At 37.2% G+C, this 16,919-nt stretch overlaps 1 protein-coding gene across 11 annotated transcripts in view; it reads right to left on the bottom strand.

Moving 5' to 3' along the window:
• Nucleotides 1-16,919, bottom strand: part of LOC138757439 (ubiquitin-protein ligase E3A-like) — a 69,235-nt gene that overhangs the window by 24,485 nt on the left and 27,831 nt on the right. For 2 of the 11 annotated variants that reach the window (XR_011353595.1, XM_069924716.1), the window contains exons 8-11: nt 10,024-10,097; nt 9,201-9,344; nt 6,021-6,092; nt 4,285-4,420 (exon numbers count right to left, since the gene is read on the bottom strand). Coding sequence is in view for 5 of the 11 variants with exons in the window: in XM_069924716.1 (XP_069780817.1) it covers nt 4,300-4,420; nt 6,021-6,092; nt 9,201-9,344; nt 10,024-10,097 (411 nt within the window). In the remaining 6 variants the exon portion in view is untranslated. The other 9 variants (XM_069924721.1, XR_011353596.1, XM_069924718.1 and 6 more) reach the window with 9 other exon arrangements.

The following is a 16,919-nucleotide window of genomic DNA, read 5'->3' on the forward strand; positions in this document are numbered from 1 at the left end:
ATTTCACTGAAACCCCTGGATTTATAAATTGAAAATTTTGAGGAATGATGAATCATGAAACATATTTGATCTTGCATTGATTAAATAAAGGTATAAATGACTAAAGCTATAATATTTTAGAATATTAGTTGATTCACAATTCTGGACTCTAGGAAGCCCCAAATGAAGAGGGATAAGCAATCATTAATAAAGGGAAAAGTTGGAGAAGTTGAAATTGTCCTTAGAACCACTGTTGAGGGTGGGGGGGGGGGGTGGTTAGAGACATGATAGAAGTATATAAAGGAGATCGTTTGGAAAGAAAAGCCATTTCCATTGGTGGAAAAATTGAAACCAGAGAACACAGATTTAAAGTGATTGACAAAACAACAAAATATGATTTAGGGAAAATGTTCTAGGGAATAACTGATTGGTATCTCATACTTGTGTGCAAGTTGAGCCTCCTGCATACATTTTCTATATTAGGAAAGTTCTGAGCTTTCATGCAGACCATTGATGCTGATAAGACCATGTACTAGGAAATCTCCCACTGAATCTGTCAGGTTAAACATGCAGCAACATTTGAATGGAATACAAATATTGCAAGGAAGATAAATTTGTCTTTTGCAAGTTATGAATGACAGATAAGTTCTGAAACATTCAGCCGCCTAGCCAGACGCCAAAGGAATTCTGTAAATTATCACTGGAAGACTTGGAGTAACACTTGACACATCAGGACTGACTTCTCCAAAGGAAAATTGCACCCGATATGTGCAGGGAGGTGGCTTGCTGATTAGCATTGAGATTCAGGGTAAGCATTAAGAGAGCTAATATTGTAGAATGAGAAATAGGAAACATTTACAGTCATGAAGTTCTAAAGTTTAGAGGCAAAATTAGGTCAAACTGGGTTCCAGTTGCAAATGCCCTTAAACTTAAGGTGACAGCTAGAGAGGGTGAAAAAAAAAATCAGGGTGAAGACGGGTTTTTAAAGGAAAAGGCCACAAATGCTAAAGATTTTGTTTCCCCGGATTTTAACCAGAATCAGAATCAAATTGGCATGAACATGCCACAAAACTCATTGTTTCAGAATTTTAAATTGTTCAGAAGTTCAGAACCAGAGAACACAATTATTAATTTGAATTATGTGGCAGGTATGCTGTCAAATAGCATAGTGAAATAAATTAAGGAGCGTTGTTGCCATAGATTGTCAATTGCTTACACTTCAAAAGTGATTTATTTTCCAAATTATACTCTCAAAAATATACTCAAATGGCAAAAGAAAGATTATACAGTAGTGATGATGAAGCTATTTACATGCAGCTAAATGTACATCTCTCATTGCTTCTCTAGCATTGTTTAGTAGCTTTTTATAGCATAACTGACTACATTTGCTCTATAAAACTTGATTATGTGTGAGTTTGTTGCAGGTAGTATAAGGTTATAAGTAGTATAGTGTCAGCAATACTTTGCTCCAAAAAAGTGTGGATTGTAATTCCTTGAATCTACATCAAATTAATTTTTCAAATTTCTCAAAAGGTGAAATATCATCTTACCTTAAAACTCATCAGCATATTTCAGTCTTTATTTCTTATCCTGTAGACTATTTTAAAATGAGTTAAAAGTTGAGCTTTTACATCTTAGTTTGCATGGTGGAGGAATAAACAGCTTTGCCTGTTCAGACTGATTTCTAAAATTAGTCATAGAAATTCTGTATTGATAGCTGCTAGCTACAAATAAACCAGAAAATAAAACACCAAAAATTATATTTTCCTGTGGTATTACACTGATTCACTGGAGTTATGGCCTTTTTCATATTGCTCCTAGAGGTGTAATTATATATACAGTGCCCTCCAAAAAGTTTGGGACACTTTTTTTTCCCCTTTATTTGTCCCTGTGCTCTACAATTTTAAATGTGTAATCAAACAATTCATGTGATTAAAGTGCACATTCCAGATTTTATTAAAGGTTATTTGTGTACATTTTGGTTTGACCAAACAGAAATTACAGCACCATATTTCCCTCATTTCAGAGCACCATAATATTTGGGACACAACAAGTATATTGAAGGAGTCATGTTTAGTACTTCGTTGCAAATCCATTGCATGCAATGACCGCTTGAAGTCTGTGATTTAGCTGCTAGGTATCTTTTCTGGTGATGCTCTGTCAGGCCTGTACTGCAGCCATCTTCAGCTCCTGCTTGCTTCAGGGGCTTGTCCCCTTATGATTTCTCATCAGAATATGGAAGGCATGCTCAATGGATTTAAATCAGGTGACCGACTTGGCCATTCAAGAATTTTCCAGTTTTAAGCTTTGAAACTTTCTTTGTTGCTTTGGGATCATTCTCTTGCTGTAGGATGAAGTACCGTCCAATGAGTTTGGAGGCATTTGCTCAAATTTGAGCAGATGTTTTGAAATATTTCAGAATTTATTTTGCTACTGCCATCAGCAGTTACATCATCAATGAAGAGAAGTGTGTCAGTGCCTGTGGCAGCCACACAGACCCAGGCTATAACACCCCCACCACTATGTTTCAGATGAGGTGGTAGGTATGCTATGGATCTAGGGAAGTTTCTGAATGCTTCCACACCTTGATTTGCCTTCACTCTGATACAGGTTAATCTTAGCCTCATCTGTCCACAAGACCTTTTTCCAGAATTCTGCAAGTTCTTTTAAATACAGTACAACTCCGATTATCCAAAACGTCAGGACCAGACCTATTTCAGAAACTTTTTTTTCCTGAGAACTGGTCATTTAAAAAAAAACACAGCCCAGTAGCAACAGCAAATCACTTGTAACAGTGTTGAAACAACATCCAGGTAAGGCTTTTTAAGTGTTAAAATGTTTAATTCTCACTAAAAAAAATGTTGGCCACCTCCGATCACCGACGCTTCCCTACTGAGGCCATGGTCATGCCGGGAGCCCAAGGGTTCCCCACTGCCGCTGGGAACCCAAGGTCCACTGCTGCCAGCGCTGGGAGCCCAAGGTCTGCTGTGCCACCACTGGGGCCCAACATCCCCAGTCAGTTCGGCTCCAAATTTTGGATAAATAAGGATTTCTGATTTGTTTTGGATATCCTCATTTATCTGAAATTTTTTAAAAAATTTGGATAACTGAGGATTTCAGAAAATCCAATTTCGGCGAAGTCAAAGATCTTGGTAAACTGTAATCTGGTCATCCCGTTTCTGTGGATAATGATTTGCAACTTGCAGTGTAGCCTCTGTACTTCTGTTCATGACAGCTATTTAAGCATTTTTCTTCATTATGACGAGAATTCTTGTCATTAATAGTGGAGTCTTTCTTGTCCTACCAGTCCCTTTGTGATTACTGTGCTCACCAGTATGCTTTTTCTTCTTTATGATGTTCCAGTATGCTTTTTTGTTTATAAATGGTGTTCCATGCAGTTGATTTTGGTAATTTTAAGATTTAAGCGATATTGCTTACTGTTTTATTCTTGTTTTCAAGCCTCATAATGGCTTCTTTGAATTTCATTCGCACAACTCTTGTCCTCATGTTGAAAAACTCTAATTACTCTAAATTATGCATTTGAACTTGTTAATAAATCTGCAGTTTTTTTTGTGGAAATAGGTCTGAGATTCAGCTGTTAAACGATAGCTTAATTACAAATTAAATTTTGCCAACAGGAAAGATAAAAGTAATTTGGATTGCATAAAGAACAACAGTGTATCATTTCTTCCTACTCCCCACTCTTGCATTAGGTAGTTATCATCCTAGGTACACTTATTAAAAGACAGCACTTGATCTTGAATGAATTTTAATTCCAACAATACAGATTAATACCATTTTAAATACACCCCAAATCAAAATACATCTGCATAACAACTATACAACTAGTTATCAATATTATTTCTGCATTAAACAAACAGCTGTGCCTTTGAGAGACATGATTTTCAATTAGAGAATAAAGGTTGATAATCCAAGTATTTTAAAGTTGCAACATTTTGATGTTTTATCATACAAGAAATAATAAGTCACATTGAAATAAGTAATTACATGCACTACAACCACTTCCTAGTTAAGTATCTTGGCACGAATCCTGTTCAGGAGACAGTAGAAAATCAAGTACAAAAGAAAGTGGCTACTTTCCGTCAAACTATCCAAGTAAATTTGGTTAAGAGACCCCTTGAGCCACAGAAAAGATTTTCTGTTTGAAAAGTGTAAAACACCCTAAGTAATGCTCCCATTCCAATCTCAAACTGCAACTATGTCAAACTGAAAATGTGAAATCAAACATGACTGATTGATATTCTAAAGTTATTTTTTCCCCCCATTTGAGATGATGACACCTACTTCATCAAAATGTAATTACAGCATGCCAAATCCTTTAGAGTATGTGATGGCCTTAAGAAGCCTTTCTTTCAACTTGTCCTTTGTAGAATAGTCTGGAAGTAGCAATACATTGAAGCATGTATGTGTTGTTGGTAACCTGCCAGGATAAAAGAAACAAAAAAAACTAAAATCATAGGACTGACGTTTATGGCATTGAAGGTTATTAAGTCCAGAATTCCTGTTAAAAGCTGCTTGGACTCGTCACATTTTTCTTCTGAGTCACTATGACATCACATATTATTTATTGAGAGCTATTATCGCTACCATCCTTTTGTACATCAACTCCCATCATTCAATGGGTCAAATGTATTCTTAAACACCCCCTCTAATCCCTCTACCATTTAAATTTTCTGTAGAGGGTGGGACAGGTGTTACTGTAATACACAATGCTGCAAAAGTGATGGGGGTGCAATCAGAGGGATTACAATTGTGGGGATTTGGGACCTACCCCATCTAGGTCATCCACATTTCCACATACCTTGATCAAATCTCCTCTCAGTTTCTTCTAAAGAAAATAACTCCAGTCCATTTTGTCCTCAATTAATGTTTTCTAGATCCAGCATGAATTTCCTATCCACACCCTCTAGTGCAATCACAATTGTGATCAGATCTCTTTGCAACGTTCTAAGCTATGGCTCAAGTGTTGTCCCTGATCTTAAAGCCTCAGTCATTATAGGCAAATATCCCACATAGATTTTTAAACAATTACATTTCCTGCCATCTCTTAGAATCTGTGAACTTGAACTCCAAGGTTCCTGGTCCATTGATCTTCTGTACAGCATCTGTTTTCCTCATTTGCCCTCCCAAAAGAATTACTTTACACTTTGCGGGACTGCAGTTCCACTCATCACTTTTACATCATTTGGCATAGTCTGCTGATATCTCGTGGTCTATATCTTTCTTCATCATTAACCAAATGGTCTATTTCTGTTTCAACATGCATTCAAAGCTAAATCTCTGTTATATCCCATTACAATCAAGGCATCAGGAATTATCCCTGTGTAAAACCACTTCAGATTTTCAGTCACAAACTGATACAATTTGGCACTTCACACAAATCTTAAATTTTACTTTCTGCTAAATCTGCCACACTTTATGTAACATGTAGTATCATAATCAACCCTGCTGGTTAACCTTTCAGAACTTGTGGGCTGAAATGCTCTGTAACATGCTGTATGTCTAAATTTTAAAAAACCTTACTGTGTCTCAAAAATGACATGATTAGGGCCTATATGGAGTACTCCACCTGCCTCTTCTCAAGTGTTTTGGTTCACACAACAACTTTTTAGGATTCCAAAAGACCTTATTCTTTTATATGTTAACCTTTTATCCTTATATATTGCTGAAATATTTTTGTTTTGCTCAATTTTAGTTTCCAATATTTTGTTGTTTCTCCAAAACTTCATTTTTAAACATAACTCCTACTCTTCCTGTATTCCTCTAGGCAGTGTTTTATTGCATCTCTGATCTGACATTCTCTTTATTGCATTATCTTATTCTGTATACTTCAAAAGGCTGCTGGTGGTGGTGGTGGGGGGGGGGGGGGGGGAGAAATGTTGATTAAAATTGTTAATTTCAAGTTGTTAAATGCATATAATTTCAATACTTGATTTTTTTTTTGAGAATTTTAAAAATGGAAAATATAAACCAAGTGAACATGTTTTAATCTTACCCAATTTTCTTCCTTTACAACTAACCTGATCTCCAGGAGTTCATTAAAATAAACTTTTTTTTTTGACATCTGTACTGGATACAATTTAATAAGAGTCCTGGCAATAAAATAGGAAAAGAACACTGATGTGCAAAAATAAGTCTGAACTTTAACCTCTATATATTTATTTAAACAATACTATTCACAAGTAAACAGCTATTGAAAGCAATGGGATCTCCTGCCAGGAATGTTTAATTAGTTAGCCCATTAAAAATCAAGTTGCTGGCATCTGCCATTATTTATGTTAGGAATGTGCTTGGAGTGTCTTCTTCTTACAAACTTAATTGTCCACTAACATTTATTCTAGCTGTAGCTGGATTGCAGAGCTTTGATCTATTAGTCACAAGATTGTTTAGCATTAGTCACAAGATTGTTTAGCTATGCTTATGACGTGCTATTTAGTATGCATGCAGTTGAATGTTACTGCTTCATCTGGCTGGCAACTCATTTTTAGGCAAGGCTGTGGTTCTACTGGTACAGCCTTCTGTGCTACAAGTTGAACTCGGTTTGAAATTCTGCATTGATAGATTATAGTGGGATATATTTCTCTTGTTGGTCTGCAGAACTTCATGGTTACCCAGTTATATAAGCATCCAAATCTGAGCCATTTTCTACAATGATGTGTCAAACAATGTCATGCAGGATGCCTCTGGTGTTAGGATAGAATGGTTTCCTCAAAAGATGTGCTGTGAACACTTCCACTACTGTCATGAACAAATGAGAAAAATTCAGTAGATCCTTCCTCTTGGTTAGTTTAATTTTGCCACAGGTAAAGTGAGTAAATAAGATCAGTTAATAATATGGAATTTAAAACATGAAGACCTTTGGTATTCATGATCACAAAATTCTCACGATTGCTCCAAGAACCATTGTGCCTCACTATGTCCTTTGTCTGGGGAAGAAATCTGTCAGCTGTACCTGTTCTAGCCTGAATGCAACACCAAAACCACAATATAGTTGATTCTCAAATGGTCAGCTAGCCACTTTATTATATCACAGCTACATTAAAACACAAGAAGAAAACAAGGTACATCACCTGGTATCAAACGAGGTAAGGAATTCAGATGTAGCAAAATTCATTCCAAGCCCAGTACTCCTCAAGAATATCTATGGACTAATATTTAAATTGGTAAGGCTGTCCTACAGAGCAGTCTAATATTGTATTGATCCTGCCTGCCTGACTCATCCATCATAATCCAACTGCAAGTGATATATAGAGATGAGGGAGTAGTTCCTGGGAGCCATGAATGTTGACTCCAGATGCTATGGTTTTATGACATTATTTCAAAATTAGGCGAGGAAACTTTCTGAATGTACTTACTGAACTGCTTTGGCATGTTGAGCATGAAAGACTTGAATGTTCATTACAATTGACCAAGTTGACACACACAGAAGATAGTCAGTGGCAAAAATGAGGTACACGAACATCAAGGATAAATTTATTCAACCTCTACCTTACTACCTGGTACAAATGCTTGCTTAAGACAGCTTGGGGAAAATAATCCCCCAGATAGTCTTCCTCCACAGCATGGAGAAAAGAACTCAACATATTTTAAATTTAGGATTTTTCAGATATATTATGCATTTGCTTTCTGGACAAATTGCTTTATCCAAAGTTTGATAACCAGGGAGAGCTCATTACCAAATTTAACATTTAAAATGTATTTCATGTTTTAAGAGGGAGAAAAGAATACAAAGAAATGCTGATGGCGTTAAATTAAGACAGATGGGAGGCTCAGAGGGTGTATGCACACAGCTATTGATCAATTCCATCAAATCTTTATTTTGATGATGCAAATTACATTCAGGTTAAGAATATAACACATGCATTTATTCCATTAGCTTTTGGGTTCAATGAGTTAAAGATCATGAAAATGGTGAAGTAGTGAACTGGATTTGACAATGGCTGGACAGAAGCCAGAGAGTAGTGGTAGATGACTGCCTCTCAGACTGGAGGACTGTAACTGTGCCTCAGGGATCAGCGCTAGGACCATTTTTGTTTGTCATCTACATCAATGATCTGGATGATGGTACATTGGATCAGCAAGTTTGCACGTTACATTGAGATTGGAGGCGTTATGGACAGCAAAGAAGGCTTTCAAAGCTTGCAGAGGTATCTGGCCCAGCTGGAAAAATGAACTGAAAAAAAAAAATGGCAAATGGAATTTAATGCAGACAAGTGTGAGGTGTTGCATTTTGGAAGGTCAAATCAAGGACATACATGATAAATGGTAGGGCATTGAGGAGTGCAGTAGAACAGAGGGATCTGGGAATACAGATACACAATTCCCTGAAAGTGGTGTCACAGGCAGATAGGGTTTTATAGAGAGCTTTTGGCATATTGGCCTTTATAAATTAAAGTATTGATTATAGAAGTTGGGATGTTATGGTAAAGTTGTGTAAGACATTGGTGAGGCCAAATTTGGAGTATTGTGCGTAGTTTTTGTCACCTAACCACAGGAAAGATATCAATAAGATATAAAGAGTGCAGAGAAGATTTACTAGGATGTTGCCTGGACTTCAGAAACTGAGTTGCAGGGAAAGGTTAAGCAGGTTCCCTGGAGCATAGAAGAATGAGGGGAGATTTGATTCAGTTATTTAAAATTATGAAGGGGATAGACACTGAGGTGGTGAGATACAAACCACGAGGTTATGGGTTAAGAGTGAAAGGGGAAATATTTAGGGGGAACTTCTTCACACAGAGTGGTGGGAGTTGCCAGCAGTGAATCCAGGGTCAATTTTAATATTTAAGAAGAATTTGAACAGGTACATGGATGGGAGATGTATAGAGGGCTATGGTCTGGATGCAGGCAAAAGTAAAAATTGTTCAGCACAGACTAGAAGGGCCAAAGGGGCCTGTTTCTGTGCTGTAATTATTCTATAACAGGGCGTCACGGTTAGCGTAGTGGCAAACATTATGCCAGTTATCACAGTGCCAGTGACCCATGTTCGAATCTTGTGCTGTCCACATAGAGTTTATACATTCTTCCCATGACTGCATGGGTTTCCTCCAAGTGCTCTGATTTCCTCCCACCATCGAAAAACATACGGGATTTGCAGGTTAATTGGTACATTTGGGTGGCATGTGGTTGTGGCCTGTTTCTGTGCTATACCTCTGAATTTTAAATAAAAAAAAATTTAATTAAAATATTATCTTAAAACATACCTGTCTGAATCTGGTCCATTCTTGGTTATGATCAACTTAATTTTACCAAGGCCACCCACAGGAGCCCGGTCAGAACCTGTGGTGAACTGCAAAAATTGACGCTTTTGTTCCTCTGGAAGACTGTGGGTTATTGCCCAGAAATCTCTTGAATAGCGTTCATGAAGAAGAAGCATTAAAAAAAACCCATTGTAAAATTAGTTTGAAATTGATCAATTTTAAGTGCCAGCCAATATTTTGTACACTGATACACAGCATTCACATTTGACCATATGCGGACTTTAAAATATTAGTTTTAAAAGTGCATATTTATTTTAGTCAACAATTTTAATACAGAAATAACACAAAATTTTAAAAAAATACTGCCGATTCATTTTTATACAAAATGGAAGTGCTTATCTCAGAAACAAATGATTTATCGTGGGGAACTTTCAGGTATTAGGCATCAGTTTATTTGTCGCCATTAACACCATTACAGCATCAAAAAACAAGATCATGTTTACATGACATTCTGTTGTTGCAGTAACGCAGAAAAAAATAAAAAATTCATAGAACACGGGCTAGGAAGCTGCTAAGGCTGTATTTTTGTCTCAGGCCACTCAACTCTCCAGGGAATACAACACTAAAGTCTTCTCTAAAAATGCTATTCCATGATATGCCAATTAGGAAATGTTTAAAGATTGATATTGTATTCGTATCATCATAAAGCATGCAAGTTTACTATATATAAACCTATTGTATTTCCTAATAGGCAATAGAACCTCAAGTGTTGGATATACATAGTGTAAAGAATGCCATAATTGGTAAACAAAGATAAAGCAGACACCTTACTATCCTGGAGTCTTTTGTGAATCCACCATCATACTCCGTAGCCTCTTCAAGTGCATGGAAATCCAGATTCTGGAAGGCAATTAAACAGTAACAATTAAACGACCATTTTATTCTGTTGCAGAACACTTCATGCTTCACTCAAATCAGGTTGTCACCAGAGTGGTAGCAAATCAGCTAACAATGGATACTGAAATTTTTAAGACAAAATAGTTTTGAGGAGAGAGAAATCTGCTCTGATTAACAGAAATTTAACGAGACAGGACAACTATGCAAGTTAGCTAAACGGGTAACAATAACCAGAGCTCATAGCATAAGGAATGGAGATATAAATGTACAGGTACAGCAGAAAAAAGTTAAAAAGACAAAATTAAAGGCTGTCTACATGAGTGTATGCAGAATTTGTAACAAGCTAGATGAATTAATGGTACAAATAGAAATGAATAGTATGACCTAATTAACCACAAAGGAGTGACAAGGTAACCAACGCTAGGATTCCTTGATAATGGGAATGCTAAAGAAACTGGCAAAATAGGGGAAAAAAAAAGCCTTATAACAAAGGCTATGATAAAGACAATTCAGAGAAAGGATTTCAGTTAGCAGAATTAGGAAGCTGATTCAAGACTAGTGATAAGCAAAAAGGGGTAGAAATAGTGTTAGGTACTGCTTTTTGGCTCCCGAACCACAGTGCTCATGTAAGACATTACATTAGGAAATAGAAGAGAAATCTAAAATGAATAATACAATAATTATGGGGGATTTTAATTGATAAAATTAAAGTACCAAAAAAATTAAGAAAAATCATATAATTCATAAGACTTGCAAGAAACAGATTTCTAGATTAGTATGTTAAAGAACAGCCAAATTAACATGTTATTTTACAATGAAAAAGTGTTAACTAAAAATGGTAGTTAAATGGCTTTAAAGGAAAATAATCACAATCTGAAACCAGGTTCTTGGAAGGCAAAGTTATCATAGTGGTGCTATTACAGCGCAAGTGAACCAGGAATCTAATCTGGCGCTGTCTTTAAGGAGTTTGTACCTTCTCCCTGTGACCTGCACTGGCTTTCTCCAGGAGCTCTGTCCCCCCCCCCCCCCATACCCTTCTTAACATATAGGATTGATAGGTTGATTGGTTGTGATTGGGCAGCATGGGATTCATGGGCTGGAAGGGCCTTCTACCTTGCTGTATCATTACAATAGATTGTGCAAAGGTTCTAAAGACCTTACAAGTTAGGTTCCCCCCTAGATTGTAGGAGGGAGTGGAGTGACCTGACAAAAATATACAAAACCATCAGGGGCATAGACAAGATGAATAGTCATAGTCCTAATCTAAAACTAGATAGGGCACAAGTTTAAGATGAGGGGGATCAGACGTGACGAGGGTGTGAAATTTTTAATTCTTTGGAGTCACTATCCCAGAAGACCTTTATTGGACCAAACTCACTAATGTCAATGTGAAGAATGCACATTATTTATTACTGATTTTTTTTCTGAATTGCAATTTGTTTATATTTCTCTCTTTTGTATAGAGTACACTTTTTTTAGTTCAGTTTTTTTTTTAAAAACGCACTACCAGTAAGTCGAAATTCTGTCTGGGCCATCAGAAAAAGAATCTCAGGGTTGTATGTGATGTCATGCATGTACTCTGACAAGAATTTTGAACTTTGTAGAGGGGGGAGGGGGGGAAAAAGGGAGATGTAAAAAGGATTCGAGGGGCAATCTTTTCCATGCAGAGGGTGGTGGATATATGGAATAAGCTGCCAAAGGAATATGAAGAGGTAGGTACAATTACAACATTTAAAAGATATTTGAACCACAATATCGATTGTAAAGGTTCAGAGGGACATGGGCCAAATGCACGCAAATGGGGTTAGTTTAGATGGACAACTTGGTCAGCATGGATGCATTGGGCTGAAGGGCCTATTCCCATGCTGTATAGCTTTACAACTATGAATAAAGTAAACTTTGACTATGAATGAGGCAAGACTGACTACATAAAAAGTATAAAAAGTATAAAAGTAAATGATGAGTAAACATTTAACAATTAATACACAAGTTTAAAAAAAAAACTTTACAGAACAAACTCATCTGATAAAGAGTTGATCTAAAGCTAATAAGAATCAAAATTCAGATAAAATTAGATGCAAAGAAAGGCTTATAATGTTGCCAAAAAGAATAGTTCGACAAAAGGATTGAAAATATGTTACAAAAAAAACAAGAGGACCAATAAAGTTGAATTAGGCCAAAACGAAAGCAAGCTATAAAATATGCAATTAATAAGCAAAAAGGAAGAGATTAGCTAAAGTTAAAACTAAGACAGAAAATGTCATACCCTGTATTGGGAAGTAATCAGATGTTTTGTGTCTATATTGAGGAAAGAAGCAACTTTTCCAAAACAGCAATGAATCTTTAGAATTCCCCATTTTAAGAGGGCTGTTGAATATATTCAAGACAGTTTGATAGATTTTTGGCTATTAAGGGAGTCAAGACTTGTTATGCCAGAGTGTTGCTAAGCTAATGGTCAACAATGATTTTATTTGAATGGCTGAATGACCCATTCCCTTTGCTTCTTAAGTTCTTAAGGCATGTTTTCTGCAAGGTACAAAGTATTAAACAGGAGACAAGAATGATTGAAAGAAGGGGAGAAACCAACGGCATAGAGATTTTTGAAAGTCTGATGTGAGAAGAAATATCTACTAAAAAAAGCTCAACTTTAGACAAAATGAGAACAGTACTACAGCAATGGATAAGTCTGAGGCTAGGTTAGTGTTGGAGAAGGCAACTCAGTCAGAATGAGATGGGGAAAGGGAGGAATCAAGGCAAGGATATAGATCTTAGCAAAATAAACTAAAGCAATCTAAAATAATGAGACATTTTGCAAGAAGAACAGAAGTGATATAGAGTTCAGATTTATTGTCAGAGAACATGAATGACATTACATCCAACCCTGAGATTCCTTTTTTCTGTGGGTGCGGCAGAATTACCACAAATTGTTAGTATATAAAAAAAGAACACAGCATAAATATGTAAACAAATAAAAGAACTAAACAGATAACGAATGTAAGCAAACTGACTGCCATACAGAAAGAACAAAAGAAAAATCAATAAAGTGCACAAGAATCCTTAAATGAGTCTCTGATTAAGTTTGTTGTTGAGGAATCAGATGGTGGAGGGGTAGCAGCTGTTCCTGAACCTGGTAGTGCGAGTCATGTGGCACCTATACCTCTTTCCTGATGGCAGCAGTGAGAACAGAACGTGTGCTGGGTGCGGTAGGTCTTTGATGATTGCTGCTGCCCTCCGAAGGCAGCATTCCCTATAGATATACTCAATAGTGGCAGGGGTTTTGCCTGTGATGTCCCAGGCCCTTTTCAAGGGCTTTATGCTCAGGGGTATTGGTGTTCCAATACCAGACCATAATGCAGCTGGTCAGCACACTTTCCACTACAACTCTAGAAATTTGTTAGGGCTTCTGGTGTCATACCAAACCTCTGCAAACTCCTGAGGAACGAAAGGCGCTGATGTGTTTTCTTCACGAGGCCATTGGTTTGTTGGGTCCAGGAAAGATCCTCTGAGATTGTGACTCCCAAGAACTTAAATTTTCTCACTTTCTCTACCTCTGATCTCCCCATAATCAGTGGATTGTATACCTTAGGCTTTCGTTTCTTAGAGTCAACAATTAGCTCCTTGGGGGGCCTTGGTCATGCTAATAAGCTGAGCACGTTTTGAAAGAGCTCTCCACAAAAAAAGTATTAAAAAGACTGTTTAAAAGCTCAAAAATCAGAATTTTATCATCAAGTAGTAAACAACTAAGGCAACAGAGAACAAAAACTGAAGAAGTGATAGATCAGTCAGGAACATCAATTGGAAACCTGATGAGGAGTGATTCAGCAGGAGCCTTGGGACCAGCTGAAGCAAATAAAACTGGGGAATCATCCCAAGATATAGCCTGCATCCTGAACATATTGGAAACTTTGTGCAGTTGTTTTACGAGTATGGAATCAACAATCAGAGAAGGTAATGGAAATTAAATAAGTTGTGGAAGACTTAAGTGAACAAATAACTCATTCAGAAGATGAGCTGAACAAAACAAAATATAGGCTGAAGGTACTGGAATAAAAAGCAAAATTATGGGACACAGAAAAGAAAGGATTGATGGACAAGATCGACCTTATGTAAAATTTTAGCAGACGTAACAATGTAAAAGTCATTGGACTGAGAGAAGGAACAGAGGGAAAAGATGCAGTGAGTTTCTTCGAAGCATGGATCCCACAAATTCTAGGACAAAAATAATTTAAATGCAAAGCTGCAAATTGAAAGGGCTCACCGGACCCTCAGACCCAGAAGAACCAGCGAACAGTGACCACAACCAGTCCTGGTAAGATTTTAAAGGTACCAGGGAAGAGATGCGATTTTGGGAGCAGTGTATGAATATTCTAAAAATAGTGGTGGATAATGCAAATGTAATGCTTTTCCAGGTCTTCAACCCTGCCTTGGTCAAACAAAGAAAAGAATTTGATGAGGTAATGGGACAACTGCGATCTAAAAATTTTAAAAATTCAATAATTTATCCAGCAATGCTAAGGGTGGACATCTCAGAAGGTAACTGACGAATTTTCAAGAATAAAGAAAAAGTGGAAGAATCTATGAAAAGATTAAAGTCGCCAGCTGAAAGGATTGAAAAGACTATTTCAAAACAGGACCAACTGAAAGACTTATCTTTTTATTTATCCTAATTGTATCTGAGCCATCTTGTTTTCACAGCTAAAAGAAAAAAAAACATTGGTTTATATGGAGAGCTCCGAAAAAGACAAAGGTGGTAAGGAAAGCAGCAAGGTGGGAACTCTGACTTTGGGTTGGGGGGGGAGGAGGGGAGGGATGAGATGGCACTGGGAGAGGAGTAATTTTAAAAGATGGTGCCAAAGGGAGAACCCACAGGCTTTTTTCATGGGCTTCGGGTATTATTGTCAATATCACCAGAGCTGGGGGGGTGTGTATGTGTGTGCGTTAGGGGGGAAATGTTTTTTTTAAATAGGGAAATGTTACAACAGTATTTAGAAAATTGGGAAGATATTATTGTTCAACAATATTTGTGTGAAAAATGGTATGGATAAAACACTAAGGTTTATTAGTCTTAATATTAACAGGATAAATGGGATGGTGAAGAGGATCTTGGCATACTTAAAGAAATTAAAAGTGGATATAATCTTTTTGCAGGAAACATCTTACCAAATTAAAAAGAGGATGGGTGGGTCAAATAATATTGACTTCCTTTGGTTCAAAGGCAATAGGGGTGGCTATTCTAATTTAATGAAAATACACCAGTGTTAATAGAAGATACCTTGATTGATCAAGCTGAAAGGTATGTAATGGCACTCTGTAAAATTTATGGAGAAGGGACATTTATGAATATTTATGCTTCAAATTATGACGATGAAGCCTTTATGAAGGACATCTTCGTAAAAACAGCAGAGGGAAGACAAAATATATTAGTTGGAGGAGACTTTAATTTCTGATTGGATCCAATACTAGTTAAATCAGCAAGAACAATAAAAAGGGTAAAAGCAGGAAAAACCACAATTTCATAAATGAAAGATCTAAATCGTATCGATGTATGGAGTCAATTAAATTCCACAGAGAGAGAGAGACTACTCTGTTTACTCACTAGTTTTAAAGTTTGCCCAGTTAAAAAGTAGAGTAATAAAAACAGAATATCTAGTGAGGCTTCTATTAGACCTTTCTTCATTAATATTAACTATAGCAACAATGGAAAAGCAAGAGAAGGCATACAGATAGTGTCTCAATACTACATTGCTTAAAAGAACAGACTTCTATGAAATTTATAAAGAGACAGAGAAATATTTTGTGAAACAAATTTGCCATCTACTAATAATAGTTTTCTGATATTCTTTGGCTTGGCTTCGCGGACGAAGATTTATGGAGGGGGTAAAAAGTCCACGTCAGCTGCAGGCTCGTTTGTGGCTGACCAGTCCGATGCGGGACAGGCAGACACGATTGCAGCGGTTGCAAGGGAAAATTGGTTGGTTGGGGTTGGGTGTTGGGTTTTTCCTCCTTTGCCTTTTGTCAGTGAGGTGGGCTCTGCGGTCTTCTTCAAAGGAGGCTGCTGCCCGCCAAACTGTGAGGCGCCAAGATGCACGGTTTGAGGCGTTATCAGCCCACTGGCGGTGGTCAATGTGGCAGGCACCAAGAGATTTCTTTAGGCAGTCCTTGTACCTTTTCTTTGGTGCACCTCTGTCACGGTGGCCAGTGGAGAGCTCGCCATTGCAGGCAAAATGCTCTCCATTGCAGGCAAAATCTTCGCTAGGATTCTACTAAATAGAATAATACCTAGTGTCGCTGAGAATATTCTCCCAGAATCACAGTGCGGCTTTCGCGCTAACAGAGGAACCACTGACATGGTCTTTGCCCTCAGACAGCTCCAAGAAAAGTGTAGAGAACAAAACAAAGGACTCTACATCACCTTTGTTGACCTCACCAAAGCCTTCGACACCGTGAGCAGGAAAGGGCTTTGGCAAATACTAGAGCGCATCGGATGTCCCCCAAAGTTCCTCAACATGATTATCCAACTGCACGAAAACCAACAAGGTCGGGTCAGATACAGCAATGAGCTCTCTGAACCCTTCTCCATTAACAATGGCGTGAAGCAAGGCTGTGTTCTCGCACCAACCCTCTTTCAGTTTTCTGATATAGGACATGCTTAAAGCATATTTAAGGGGATAAATTATATCCTATATAAAGAATATAAAGAGCATATGGCAGAAGTTAACAGTTTGGAGAAGGATATTAAAGAAAGAAAAAAATATCAGAGCAGGACTACAAGAAGAATACAGATGATTGGAGAATAAAAAGCTAAGATATAATACAATAAAAACA

This window comes from Narcine bancroftii, chromosome 3, assembly GCF_036971445.1.
Source record: "Narcine bancroftii isolate sNarBan1 chromosome 3, sNarBan1.hap1, whole genome shotgun sequence".
NCBI classification, from domain to species: Eukaryota; Metazoa; Chordata; class Chondrichthyes; order Torpediniformes; family Narcinidae; genus Narcine; species Narcine bancroftii.